The sequence below is a fragment of the Dermacentor andersoni genome, chromosome 11, assembly GCF_023375885.2.
Source record: "Dermacentor andersoni chromosome 11, qqDerAnde1_hic_scaffold, whole genome shotgun sequence".
NCBI classification, from domain to species: domain Eukaryota; kingdom Metazoa; phylum Arthropoda; class Arachnida; order Ixodida; family Ixodidae; genus Dermacentor; species Dermacentor andersoni.
In genome coordinates this window covers 97,446,173-97,461,063 of record NC_092824.1, presented here as the reverse complement: position 1 = coordinate 97,461,063, position 14,891 = coordinate 97,446,173, and the positions used below count along the sequence as shown (strand labels likewise).

General features: G+C 43.5%; 1 protein-coding gene across 1 annotated transcript in view; it reads right to left on the bottom strand.

Annotated features, from left to right (window-relative positions):
* LOC129386873 (uncharacterized) overlaps positions 1 to 14,876 on the bottom strand; it is a 28,685-nt gene extending 13,809 nt beyond the window's left edge. Inside the window, exons 1-5 of the mRNA XM_072285229.1 lie at positions 14,675 to 14,876; positions 14,339 to 14,560; positions 7,093 to 7,175; positions 5,314 to 5,373; positions 5,060 to 5,241 (exon numbers count right to left, since the gene is read on the bottom strand). Of these exons, the coding sequence (XP_072141330.1) occupies positions 5,218 to 5,241; positions 5,314 to 5,373; positions 7,093 to 7,175; positions 14,339 to 14,560; positions 14,675 to 14,876 (591 nt within the window). The 3' untranslated portion in view covers positions 5,060 to 5,217. The remainder of the gene's footprint in view (positions 1 to 5,059; positions 5,242 to 5,313; positions 5,374 to 7,092; positions 7,176 to 14,338; positions 14,561 to 14,674) is intronic.
* Positions 14,877 to 14,891: the final 15 nt, after the last annotated feature.

Genomic DNA, 14,891 nt, shown 5'->3' with positions numbered 1-14,891 from the left:
ACAGGACCTGGGTAGTTGGAGAAATGTGGGAGAGGCCTTTGCCCTGCGGTGGGCTTAACCAGACTGATGATGATGATGACGTCCCCCAATCGGCATACACCGACTCATTTAAGCGAATATTACAGTAATTTACATATATTTATTTTCGCGGGAAATAAAATATAGGCAATTAAATTGGCTGCATAGTCCTATTCTCACTTCCCTAGAAAGCTGCAAGTGGACGCACACATCGCTACTCCTGCTGATAAAGATATAGGGACACTCATTTAGGCAAAGAATACACGAAATTATGAGAATCGTTTGTCGATGAAGAACTTGACTATATATACCCCTTAGATTGTTCAGGCAGCCCTCCTATTTCTTCTATAAAAAGCAGTAAATGGATTAATATATCGCTACACCTTCCTATGCCCATATACTGACTCTTTCAGCGATGAATACATGAATGTAGAAAAATGGTTTTTTGGGGGAGAAAAAATTACAGCCCACTGAGATGGCTCCACAGTCCTGTTCTCACGTCGCTAAAAAGCTGAAACTTGGCGAACAGATCGCTACCCGTGCCACTAATATATAGTGACACTCATTCAGGCAAAGAATACGCGAAATTACGGGAATCGTTTGTCAACCAAGAACATAGGACAATATACCGTCAAAGTGTCCACACCGCCCTGTTATATATTCTATAAAAAGCTCTAAATAGATTAACATGTCGCTACCTCTACCAATGGGCATAGACTGACTCATTTAAACGAATAATACACTAATTTACATATATTGCTTTTCGTGGGAAATAACAAAATATAGGCAAATAAGATGGCCGCATAGTCCTGTTCTCACTTCAGTAAAAAGGTACAACTGGACGCACATATCGCTACCCCTGCAAATAAATATATAGTGACACTCATTTAGGGCAACAATGCACAAAATTACGAGGATAGCTTGTCGACGAAGAACATAAGACTGTACCCCTTAGACTGTTCACACAGCCCTCCTATTTCTTCTGTAAAAAGCAGTAAATCTATTAACATATCGCTACCCCTTCCAATGTCCATATACTGACTCATTTAAGCGAATGATACACGAATTTAGAAAAATGGCTTTTTGCGGGAGAAAAACTACAGCCCATCAAGTTGGCTCCAGCGTCCTGTTGTCACCTCACTAAAAACCTGCAACTTGGCGAACATATCGCTACCACTGCCATTAAATATATAGTGACACTCATTCAGGCGAAGAATACGCGAAATTATGGGAATCGTTTGTCAACCAAGAACGTGAGGCAATAGCCTATTAGAATGTCCACAAAGCCATCATATAATCATCATCATCATCATGATCATCATAATCATCATCAGCCTGGTTACGCCCTCTGCAGGGCAAAGGCCTCTCCCATACTTCTCCAACAACCCCGGTCATGTACTAATTGTGGCCATGTCGTCCCTGCAAGCTTCTTAATCTCATCCACCCACCTCACTTTCTGCCGCCCCCTGCTACGCTTCCCTTCCCTTAGAATCCAGTCCGTAACCCTTAATGACCGTCGGTTACCTTCCCTCCTCATTACATGTCCTGCCCATGCCCATTTCTTTTTCTTGATTTCAACTAAGATGTCATTAACTCGCGTTTGTTCCCTCCCCAATCTGCTCTTATCTTATCCCTTAACGTTACATCCATCATTCTTCTTTCCATAGCTCGTTGCGTCATCCTCAATTTAAATAGAACCCCTTTCGTAAGCCTGCAAGTTTCTGCCCCGTACGTGAGTACTGGTAAGACACAGCTCTTATACACTTTTATCTTGAGGGATAATGGCAACCTGCTGTTCATGATCTGAGAATGCCTGCCAAACGCACCCCAGCCCATTCTTATTCTTCTGGTTATGTCGGTCTCATGATGCGGATCCGCCGTCACTACCTACCCTAAGTAGATATATTCCCTAACCACTTCCAGTGCCTCGCTACCTATTGTAAATTGCTGCTCTTTTCCGAGAGTGTTAAACATTACTTTAGTTTTCTGCAGATTAATTGTTAGACCCACTCTTCTGCTTTGCCTCTCCACGTCAGTGAGCATGCATTGCAATTGGTCCCCTCAGTTATTATATTTAAGCAAGGAAATATCATGAGCGAATCGCCATCAGCCGTCATATATCTTCTCTAAAAAGCTGTAAATGGATTAACGTGTCGCGACCTCTACCAATGGGCATCGACTCATTCTCAATTAAGCGAAGAATACACTAATTTACATATATTGCCTTTCGCGGCAAGTAACAAAATATAGGCAATTAAGATGGCTCCACAGTCCAGTTCACACTTCCCTAAAACGCTACAACTGGACGCACATATGGATACCCCTGCAGATAAATATCTAGTGACCGTTATTAGGGCGAAGAATACACGAAATAAGGAGAACTTTTTGTCAACCAAATGCTAAAGACAATATCCCATTAGAATTAGAATGTCGACAGCGCCAGGTTATATCTTCATTAAAATGCTGTAAATTTATTAACGTATACTATCTCTACCACCGCACATATACTGACTCTCATTTGACCGAAGACTACACTAATATGCATGAATTGTTTTTACGATACAAAAATTTTAAGCTATGAGAATGGCTTCCGTAAAAGCTACTCACAATGACCATATTCACACTATCAATCAGGTGATAGAGAAATGTGCGGAATATAACCAACCCTTATATATAACTTTCATTGATTACGAGAACGCGTTTGATTCAGTCGAAACCTCAGCAGTCATGGAGGCATTACGGAATCAGGGTGTAGACGAGCCGCATGTAAAAACACTGAAAGATATGTATAGCGGCTCCACAGCCACCGCAGTCCTCCATAAAGAAAGCAACCAAATCCCAAGAAAGAAAGGCGTCAGGCAGGAAGATACGATATCTCCAATGCTATTCAAAGCGTGTTTACAGGAGGTATTCTAGGGACCTGGATTGGGAAGAATTGGGGATAAGTGTTAATGGAGAATACCTTAAAAACTTGAGATTTGCTGATGATATTGCCTTGCTTAGTAACACAGGCGACCAATTGCAAGGCATGCTCATTGACCTGGAGAGGCAAAGCAGAAGGGTGGGTCTAAAAATTAATCTGCAGAAAACTAAAGTAATGTTTAACAGTTTCGGAAGAGAACAGCAGTTTACGATAGGTAGCGACGCACTGGAAGTGGTAAGGGAATACATCTACTTAGGTCAGGTAGTGACTGCGGATCCGGATCATGAGACTGAAATAATCAGAAGAATAAGAATGGGCTGCTGGGGTGCGTTTGGCAGGCATTCTCAGATCATGAACAGCAGGTTGCCATTGTCCCTCAAGAGAAAAGTGTATAACAGCTGTGTCTTACCAGTACTCACGTACGGAGCAGAAACCTGGAGGCTTACGAAAAGGGTTCTACTTAAATTGAGGACGACGCAACGAGCTATGGAAAGAAGAATGATGGGTGTAACGTCAAGTCATAAGAAAAGAGCAGATTGGGTGAAGGAACAAACGCGAGTTAATGAAATCTTAGTTGAAATCAAGAAAAAGAAATTGGCATGCGCGGGTCATGTAATGGGGAGGGAAGATAACCGATGGTCATTAAGGGTTACGGACTGGATTCTAAGGGAAGGGAAGCTTGGCAGGGGGCGGCAGAAAGTTAGGTGGGCGGATGAGATTAAGAAGTTTGCAGGGACGACATGGCCACAATTTGTACAGCACCTGGGTAGTTGGAGAAGTATGGGAGAGGCCTTTGCCCTGCGGTGGGCTTAACCAGGCTGATGATGATAATGACCTCCTCCAATCGGCATACAGTGACTCATTTAAGCGAATATTACACTAATTTACATATATTGCTTTTCGCGGGAAATAAAATATAGGCAATTAAAATGGCTGCATAGTCCTGTTCTCACTTCCCTAAGAAACTACATGATATGGCGCATCACAATATCGACACAGCTCTGTTGTCTCGTCTAAAAAGCGGTGACAACACGCACCTAACCCTACTTTTTAATATGGACATATACTGGCGCTCTTTTAGGAGAAGGCACGAATTTACAAAAAAATGCTTATCGCGGAAAGAACAAGCCTGTGCCTCGTTAGAATGTGAGTGCAGCTATGCTGCATCTTCCCTAAAAAGCAGTGATTGGACGCACATACCGCTGCCCCTGCCAATGCACGTATTGTGACCCGCATTTACGCGAAGTATTCATGCGTTTGCAAAGATTCCTGGTCGCGAAAAAAAGAAGCCAGCCCATAGCCTATTATAGTGTCCACACAGTCTTGTTCTAACTTCTCCAATAGCTTTACCTGAACGCACAAATCAGTAACTTTGCAAATGCGCTTACAAGCCCTCATTTATCTATTTCGTTACCACGCCTATTCTAATTGATCACCGGTGATTTGTACTTTTGATCGCAGATCCCGACATGTTGGAGCCGTTTGTTATCAATTGAAGGCCACAAAGCAGTTAATACATGCATGGCGCTTTCTGAATTAGTTTACATATTTTGCACTCGGGCAATGTGATTTTGACGGACCTCTTTGCGAACTAAAGTTCGTATCTTGTAGCGAAAAGAAGTGTTTACGAAAGCAGATGAGCACTTTTGCGTGCAACATCAGACAGACAATGGCAAAATGGTAGCCCAGGCAAACACAAGCCGCGATATTGGTTCTCTCAATATCCTCTGTTATGGCAGCGAAGGCGATGTATAAACGCAAACAAATGACTGAAATAAAGGTAACAAAGTAAGGACAGACGCTAATTTCGAAGATGGTAACTTGCCCAACTATCCGTTTTTATAAAGAAATTGTGATAGAAAAAGAATTTCGCCTCCTGTCATTCTACACCGCCCAGCCGATCCTTTCTTCAGCAGCATACAACGTCGGTTGAGCAGCTGGCCACCAGGTCCGGGCAGGCGGCAAGACACCAGGTCGCCAGAATTGCCATCCATTTGGTCCGCAAGGCACAGAGCAAGACACCGGTTTGTTAGAACACCTGGCCGCCACGACCACAAGGTGGGTAAAATGTCACTATGACAAGTGGCCATCACGTCTGTAGTGCGGGTATGAACATACCTGGTCGCTATAACAGCTAGCCACAAGATCCGCAGGTTGGGCCGCAGGACATCTGGCCGCTAGAAGATCTTGCCACGGGGTGCGCCGAGCGGACAAAATGATACTTGGTCGCTAGAACAGCTGGCCACCAGGTCCTCAGGGTGGGCAAGTCACCAGGCTTATAGAACAGCTGGCCAAGAGGTCTGCAGTGTGGGGAGCAAGCCAACAGACTGCTATGAGAGCTGGCCACCAGGTCCGAGAGGCTGGCCACTGACCGCTAGCCGCGAGGGCCACAGAACCAGAACGGCAGGGTGGGTACCAAGACACCAGGCCGACTGAAGAACCAGCGACCAGGTCAATAGGGCCGGCAGCAAGATACAAGTACTTAACTGCTGGCCACGAGGACCGCAGTGTGGGGAATAAGACATCAAGCCGCTATAACCACCCACTCAGCCTAGTTGGGCTCAGATAGGTTCGTCATCTAAGAGAAGTACCTACCGCCAAAAACTCCGCAACACAAGTTGGCCTGAAGGTTGGTGACGAAATCTGTTGCTTCAGCAAAGCAGACTCGAATTACACACATTAGATGCGGAAAACGGGTGAACTTTCAAGGGAATGCTAATTGAAGTATTTTGAAGTCACAATTTTAACACATTTGAGGGCGCAGAACTGTGTTTAGTATTAGAGTTATATTAGAATTATCACATCACTACGGAGTCTGTGGGCTCAGCTTCCTATTTGTTACCTGAAAATGAATGTGTTCTCGTTTGAAAATGTGCGGGTTCAATTATGCGATGGCCAATGACAAGCACGCGCAACAGCTTTACGCCGGGTTAAGCTTGCATTACCACCGATCAAGAAGGAGCCTGGAAGACCGTAAGGTGCTTCCTTTTTGCAGCAGCTTCAAATTATTGGGCATAATAATCAAAAGCCACTCCGGGAATAAGAGACGCCTTAGTTGGAAGCTGCGGACAAATTTTTACCAGCGATTATATGGCAAGAACGCGAAGTATATCGAGAAGACAGATTTCACTGCTGGGATGCTGGACTCGGAAGCGTAGCCATTGGAGCAGCACACACGAATCATCCGTGGCAACCGAAGGTTCGTTGGAAAGGAGGCTCGAAAGCGCGCGCAAACTGTGAACAACGCAGACGCTTTCGCGCCAGATTTCAAATAACTTGTAATTGTAAGGCAACACACGTCCGCTATTTTATTCGTAACGTGTTCCTCATACGATCCTCCACCGAAAGCGTTCAAATTTACGCATTTCATTTTTTTTACTAATAACGTTAGTCAGGTAGCATAATTGTACTTCGGTTAACTGTAACCTTTTGTTCACTTTAGTGTCCTGCTCACGCATGATTTCTAACCGTTATAAGAAACATTGGTGCACTCGAGTTTAGTGAGTGCGACGTCATTTTTACGCAATTTTTCTTGCAGAGCGAAAGGCAATAGAAATCATTTGGAGGGCGCTTAAGCTTCGCCTTTAAGCTTGGAATGCGAGAGCATTCGAAGGTCGCTGTATGCTTCTCACGCTTCCAGGCAACTGCAGCTTATGCAACCTAATGTTCCTCGGGAAAAGCTGGCGGCGAACGCTATGCACGCAGGTGAGCTTTCTAGTAGAAACGCGGCCTCCTGCGTCGGCCGAAATTGGAGGTAGCTCACAGACGCGCCAAAAGAGTTGCATCATTTTCAGGTTTCCTTTATTGTTTCCCACTTTTAATAATTAGGTCTGAAAACATTTAACATAACGGGCATGCGCTGTTGGTGTTCTGTTTGATGACATTTGTTTTTGGAATGTCATTCTCAAAATTCAGAGGAAAAACTTTGTCAAGAATTTAAGTCAAGGTGCGAGCAACTTCAATTCATGCGCTTCTGTGGCAATATAACCCGCATATACCGTGTGTCATGCAGCAAGGTGTCGCATGACATAACCTGAACATATACGGGAAATTTCGCACACATCACGCCAACGCCAACACCAAGGCCGATGGCCCGTAACGCTATGGCTTTACTACTAGGATGCAATATGTCACGTCTTCAATGTGCTTACCTTGCTAGTCTGGCTACTATAGTCGGTCACCATGCTGCCACCCACGCTGGTCGCGGTTACGATGCACGAAAGGTCAGCATCGCCTTTGATTGACAATGGTTCCCGAAACGACCAGGGCGATCCCGTACCGTCCGTTCACAGCACCGTTGAAACAGAAAAAGAAAGAAAAAGACGCCGCAAGGCATATGTCAGAAGCACGGTGATAGAGGCGGGGACGCGAAGCCTTGGAGTTCTATTGTGGGCTCCCTGAAACGCCACCCCAGTCTATTGAAAACTGAAGTTTATCAACACAGACAGGCAGACATCGAGATGTCGACCAAAGCATACGACAACAGCCCGTTATGTGCACACAGCCCTGTTATAATTTCTCTAAAAAGTTGCAATTGGATTAACATATCGCTACCTCTCCAAATAAGCATATACTGACTCTCCCTTAGGCGAAGAATACGCTAAATTACAAAAATTGCTTCTCGCCGAAAAAAAAAAAAATCTATAGCTCGTTTAAATGGCTGTACAGTCCTGTTCTAACTTCCCTAAAAAGCTGCGACTGGACGTACATATCGCTACTCCTGTTAATGCATCGCGACACTCATTTCGGCGAAGAAAACACAAAGTTTTGATAATTATTTGTAGACCAAAAAGATACGAAAATAGCCCGTTAGAAGGTCCACACAGCCCATTATAACTTCTGTAAAAAGCTGTAAATGGATTAATATATCCCTACCAATGCTCATATAGTGACTCAACTAAGTGAAGAATACACTAATTTACAAAAGTTGCTTCTCGCGGCAAAAACAAAAACAGGTTATAGACCATTAAAACGGCTACAGAATCCTGTTCTCACTTCCCTAAAATGCTGCAGCTGGACGCACATATCACTACCCCTGCTAATAAATATAGTTACACCCAGTTAGACGAAGAATACACAAAATTTCGAGAACTGTTTATAGACGAAAAACAATACGATAGCCCGCTATAATGCGCACGCAGCCCTCTACTAACTTCTCTGAGAAGCTGTAAATTGATTAACATATCGCTACATCTACCAATAAACATGTACTGACTGACTCCGGCCAAGAATACACTTTTTACAAAAATTTCTGTTCGCAGGAAAAAAGTAACACATTATAGCCAATATTAATGGCTGTACAGTCCTGTTCTCACTTCCTTAAAAAGCTGCGACTGGACGCACATATCGCTACCCCTGTTAAGAAATATATAGCGACACTCATTTAGGCGAAGAATACATGGAATTTTGAGTATTGTTTGTGGACCAAAATTATAAAGCCCGTTATAATGTCCACACAGTGCACTTATAAGTTCTCTGAAAAGCTGTAATTGAATTACCATATGGCTACTTCTACCAAAAAACATATGCTGATTCTCCTTTAAGCGAAGTATACACGAATCTACAAAAATTGCTTTTCGCAGGAAAGAAAAACAAATTAAAGCCCATTAAGTTGACTTTAGAGTCCTGTTCTCACTTCCCTAAAAAGCTGCAACTGTCCGCATATATCGCTACCCCTGCTAATTTATTTATATATATATATATATATATATATATATATATATATATATATATATATATATATATATATATATATATATATATATATATATATATATATAGTTACACTCAGTTGGGCGAAGAATACACCAATCTACAAGAACTATTTGTAGACCAAGAACATAAGACAGTAGCACATTACAATGTGCACACAGCCCTCTTATAACTTCTCTGAAAAGCTCTAAATGGAGTCACATATCCCTAGCTCTACAAATAAACATACTGACTCTCAGTGCAAGCGAATAATGCACTAAAGTATTAAAAAAATTGCCTTTCTCAGGGAAAAAAAGAAATTATAGGTCATTACCTTCCTGTAAAATCCTGTTTCCACTTCCCCAAAACGCTGATACTGGGCGAACATATCGCTACCCCTGCTAGTAAATACCTACTGACAATCATTTAGGGGAAGAATATGCGAAGTTACGAGAATTTTTTTGTCGACCAAAAACATAAGACCATAGCCCGTTAGAACGGCCACACAGCTCTGTTATAACTTCCCTAAAAAGCTGTAAATCGAATAATATATCGCTACCTCCACCAATGCACATATCATGACTCTCACTTAAAGGAAGTATGTACTAATTTACAAAAATTGCTTATTGCGAAAAAAAAAACAACAATTATGGCCCATTAACATGGCCTGTACAGTCCTGCTCTCACTTTCCTAAAAATCTGCAACTGGACGCACACATCGCACCTACTTTAATACATATATTGTGACGCTTATTTAGGCGAAGAATACGTGAAATTCCGATAATTCTTTGTAGACCAAGAACATAAGACAATAGCACGTTGTAATGTCCTCACAGCCCTCTTACAACTTTTCTGGAAAGCTGTAAATGGATTAACATATGGCGACCTCTGCCAATAAACATATACTGACTCTCGCTTAAGCGATGAATACACTCACTGACATTAATTTACAAAAATTGCTTTTCGTAGGGAAAGAAAACAAATTATAGCCCATTAAATCGGCTGTACGGTCCTGTTCTCACTTCCCTAAAAAGCTGCAACTGAAGGCACATATTGCTACCCCTGGAAATAAATATAGAGTGATAATCACTTAGGCGAAGAGTACACGAAATTTCGAGAATTGTTTCTAGACCAAGAAGTTAGGACAACAGCCCGTTTTATTGTCCACAGCAACCTTGTTATAACTTCTCTAAAAAGCTGTAGAAGGGTTAACACATCGCTACCTGTTCCAATAAACATATACTCACTTTTTCTTGAGCGAAGAATACACTAATTTACAGAAATTTCCTTTCGCGGGAAAAAAGAAAGAACAAATTATAGCACATTAACATGGCTCTACAGTCCTGTTCTACCTTCCCTAAAAAGCTGCAAATGGACGAGATATCACTACCTCGGCAAATGCGCATAACATCATCATCATCATCATCATCATCATCATCATCATCATCATCATCATCATCATCATCAGCCTAGTTACGCCCACTGCAGGGCAAAGGCCTCTCCCATACTTCTCCAACTACCCCGGTCATGTACTAATTGTGGCCATGTTGTCCCTGCGAACGTCTTAATGTCATCCGCCCACCTAACTATCTGCCGCCCCCTACTACGCTTCCCTTCCCTTGGAATCCAGTCCGTAACTCTAAATGACAATCGGTTATCTTCCCTCCTCATTACATGTCCGGCCCATGCCCATTTCTTTTTCTTGATTTCAACTAAGATGTCATTTACCCGCGTTTGTTCCCTCCCCAATCTGCTCTTTTCTTATCCCTTAACGTTACACCTATCATTCTTTCCATAGCTCCTTGCGTCGTCCTCAATTTCAGCAGAACCTTTTTCGTAAGCCTCCAGGTTTCTGCCCCGTAGGTGAGTACTGGTAAGACACAGCTGTTATACACTTTCCTCTTGAGGGATAGTGGCAACCTGCTGTTCATGATTTGATAATGCCTGCCAAACGCCCCCCAGCCCATTCTTATTCTTCTGGTTATTTCAGTCTCATGATCCGGATCCGTGGTCACCACCTGCCCTAAGTAGATGTATTCCCTTACCACTTCCAGTGCCTCGCTACCTATCGTAAACTGCTGTTCTCTTCCGAGACTGTTAAACATTACTTTAGTTTTCTGTAGATTAATTTTCAGACCCACCCTTCTGCTTTGCCTCTCCAGGTCAGTGAGCATGCATTGCAATTGGTCTCCTGAGTTACTAAGCAAGGCAATATCATCAGCGAATCGCAAGTTACTAAGGTATTCTCCATTAACTCTTATCCCCAATTCTTCCCAATCAAGGTCTCTGAATACTTCCTGTAAACACGCTGTGAATAACATCGGAGAGATCGTATCTCCCTGCCTGACGCCTTTGTTTATTGGGATTTGGTTGCTTTCTTTATGGAGGACTGCGGTGGCTGTGGAGCCGCTATACATATCTTTCAGTGTTTTTACATACGGCTCGTCTACACCCTGATTCCGTAATGCCTCCATGACTGCTGAGGTTTCGACTGAATCAAACGCTTTCTCGTAATCAATGAAAGTTATATATAAGGGTTGGTTATATTCTGCACATTTCTCTATCACTTGATTGATAGTGTGAATATGGTCTATTGTTGAGTAACCTTTACGGAATCCTGCCTGGTCCTTTGGTTGACAGAAGTCTAAGGTATTCCTGATTCTATTTGCGACTACCTTAGTAAATACTTTGTAGGCAACGGACAGTAAGCTGATCGGTCTATAATTTTTCAAGTCTTTGGCGTCCCCTTTCTTATGGATTAGGATTATGTTAGCGTTCTTCCAAGATTCCGGTACGTTCGAGGTCATGACGCATTGTGTATATAGGACGGCCAATCTTTCTAGGACAGTGTTCCCACCATCCTTCAACAAATCTGGTGTTACCTGATCCTCCCCAGCTGCCTTCCCCCTTTGCATAGCTCCCAAGGCGTTCTTTACCTCTTCCGGTGTTACTTGTGGGATTTCAAGTTCCTCTAGCCTATTCTCTCTCACCTTATCGTCGTGGGTGTTACTGGTACTGTATAAATCTCTATAAAACTCTTCAGCCACTTGAACTATCTCATCCATATTAGTAACGATATTGCCGGCTTTGTCTCTTAACGCACACATCTGATTTTTGCCTATTCCTAGTTTCTTCTTTACTGCTTTTAGGCTTCCTCCGTTCCTGAGAGCCTGTTCAATTCTATCCATATTATAATTCCTTATGTCCGCTGTCTTACGCTTGTTGATTAACTTAGAAAGTTCTGCCAGTTCTATTCTAGCTGTAGGGTTAGAGGCTTTCATACATTGGCGTTTCTTGATCAGATCTTTCGTCTCCTGCGATAGCTTACTGGTTTCCTGTTTAACGGCGTTACCACTGACTTCTATTGCGCACTCCTTAATGATGCCCATAAGATTGTCGTTCATTGCTTCAACACTATGGTCCTGTTCCTGGGTTAAAGCCGAATACCTGTTCTGTAGCTTGATCCGGAATTCCTCTAGTTTCCATCTTACCGCTAACTCATTGATTGCTTTCTTATGTACCAGTTTCTTCCGTTCCCTCCTCAAGTGAAGGCTAATTCGAGTTCTTACCATCCTATGGTCACTGCAGCGCACCTTGCCGAGCACGTCTACATCTTGTATGATGCCGGGGTTCGCGCAGAGTACGAAGTCGATTTCATTTCTAGTCTCACCATTCGGGCTCCTCCACGTCCACTTTCGGCTAACCCGCTTGCGTAAAAAGGTATTTATTATCCGCATATTATTCTGTTCTGCAAGCTCTACTAATAACTCTCCTCTGCCATTCTTAGAGCCTGTGCCATATTCCCCCACTGACTTGTCTCTGGCCTGCTTCTTGCTTACCCTGGCATTGAAATCGCCCATCAGTATACTGTATTTTGTTTTGACTTTACCCATCGCCGATTCCACGTCTTCATAGAAGCTTTCGACTTCCTGGTCATCATGACTAGATGTAGGGGCGTAGACATGTACAACCTTCATTTTGTTCCTCTTATTAAGTTTCACAACAAGACATGCCACCCTCTCGTTAATGCTACAAAATTCCTGTATGTTACCATCTATGTTCTTATTAATTAGGAATCCGACTCCTAGTTCTCGTCTCTCTGCTAAGCCCCGGTAGCACAGGACGTGCCCGCTTTTTAGCACTGTATATGCTTCTTTTGGCCTCCTAATTTCACTGAGCCCTATTATGTCCCATTTACTGCCCTCTAATTCCTCCAATAGCACTGCTAGACTCGCCTCACTAGATAACGTTCTAGCGTTAAACGTTGCCAGGATCATATTCCAATGGCGGCCTGTCCGAATGCGCATATAGTGACCCTTATTTATGTGGAGAATACAGGCATTTGCCAAATGTACTCCTCGCAGAAAAAGCGAACAAGAGCTCATCAGAATGTCTAAACATCCCTGTTCTGACTTCTCTAATAATCTGCGACAGGAAGCACATATCACTACGTCTTTAAGTGTACCTATAGTCCAAATCACTTGGGTGAAAGCTACACCAATTTACAATTTTTTTGTCATGCAAAAACATGATATAGCCCAATATAATGCCCACACAGCCGTGCTCTCATTTTCCAAAAATACGTCAATGCATGTGCATAACCCTACCTATGGAAATGCACATATACTGGCGCTCGTTTAGGAGAAGAATGCACGAATTTACCAAATTTGCTTGTCCCGGAGAGAACATAAGCTCGTAGCTCGTTAGACTGTAAGGACCGCTATGTTCTAACTTCCCTAAAAAGCTTTGACTGGACACACATATCAGTACGTCGGAAAATCCGCATATAGTGACGCTTATTTAGATATATAGCACAGGCGTCTGCGAAATTCTCGCGGAAAAAAAACAAAGCCCATTTTAATGTCTCAAGATCCATGTTATCACTTCTCTAATAATATGCAACTGGAAGCACATATCAATGACTAATTGTACCTATAGTCAAAATCACTTGGGCGAACGTCACAACAATTTACGAAAATTTTTTTTGTCATGGAAAAAAACATAACATAGTCCAATAGTATATCCACACAGCCCTGCTCTGACTTTTCTAAAAAGCGGTGACTGCACGCACATAACCCGAGACAGCAGAAGGTGCGTAGCCCTCGGTGACCGTCTACACAAATCTGCCGAAGAGCCCTTTCTCAAGATGACAACTGCCTCGAATATGTTCTGAATTCACAGGGTTACAATTCTATCCTACTTCTCTGTGCACACACCTTCGTCAGCATTTCCTCGACAAGCATCCCACATCGCCTTCGTCCTGGTTACATCGCTACGCAGATGCGCAACACAGTGCGTCCACCCGATTTGGTGTCTGTATTTCCGAATAGCATCTGAACTGTGTTGAGAACAAGTCCAGTAATTGTCAGAGGTGAAGCTTTTGCATAAACACTGGATAAATTTACTCTTTGGGTAGGCTGAAATCAAACGACTTTGTGCACCGCCGTTCATTGTATAGCGTTTGCTAAAGCGCTTCTCTTCAAATAAGCAACCAACAAAGGGAGTTACAAGTTATTTCTACATGACATCACATTCAAGAACGCGTTAAACATAACAGGCAGCTGTACTACATTTGTCTAACGCAAGATGAAGACGTAGTACTTCACGAGCACGAAAGACGAAGTGGTTACGGTAGAAAGCGCGGCGGCTACACCAGAAGTTGTTTGAACGTAATGAAATCAAAACAGTAGCAAGGATTGTGCTCACCTGATCTGCTGCACGGATAGCAATACACCAGGGCGCACGAGGACAGGTGGTCACCAGGTTCGCAAGGTGCGTAGCAAGACACCACACCCCTTGTGGTGAACACCAAGTTGACAGGGCCGGACTTCAACTGGCCACGAGCTCCACAGGGCCGGCAGCAAAATAGAGGTACGCAAGAACATCTGGCCACCAGGACCGCAGGGCGGGCAATCACCTCAAGAACCGCTGACCACCAGGTCCCCAGTGTGAGAAGCAAGACGCCAAAATACTTTAAGAGCTGGCAACAACATCCACAGCACGGATAGCAATACACCGGGCCTAAGGAGAACAGGTGCTCACCAGGTCTGCAGGGTGCGTGACAAGGCACCAGGCTTCTTGTTGTGGCCACCAGGTTGACAGGGCCGGCAGCAAAATACAGGTACGCAAGGACATCTGGCCACCAGGACCGCAGGGCTGGAAAGTCACCTCCAGTACCGTTGACCACCAGGTCCCCAGTGCGGGAAGCAAGACGCCAGAATACTTTAAGAGCTGGCAACAACATCCACAGCACTGATAG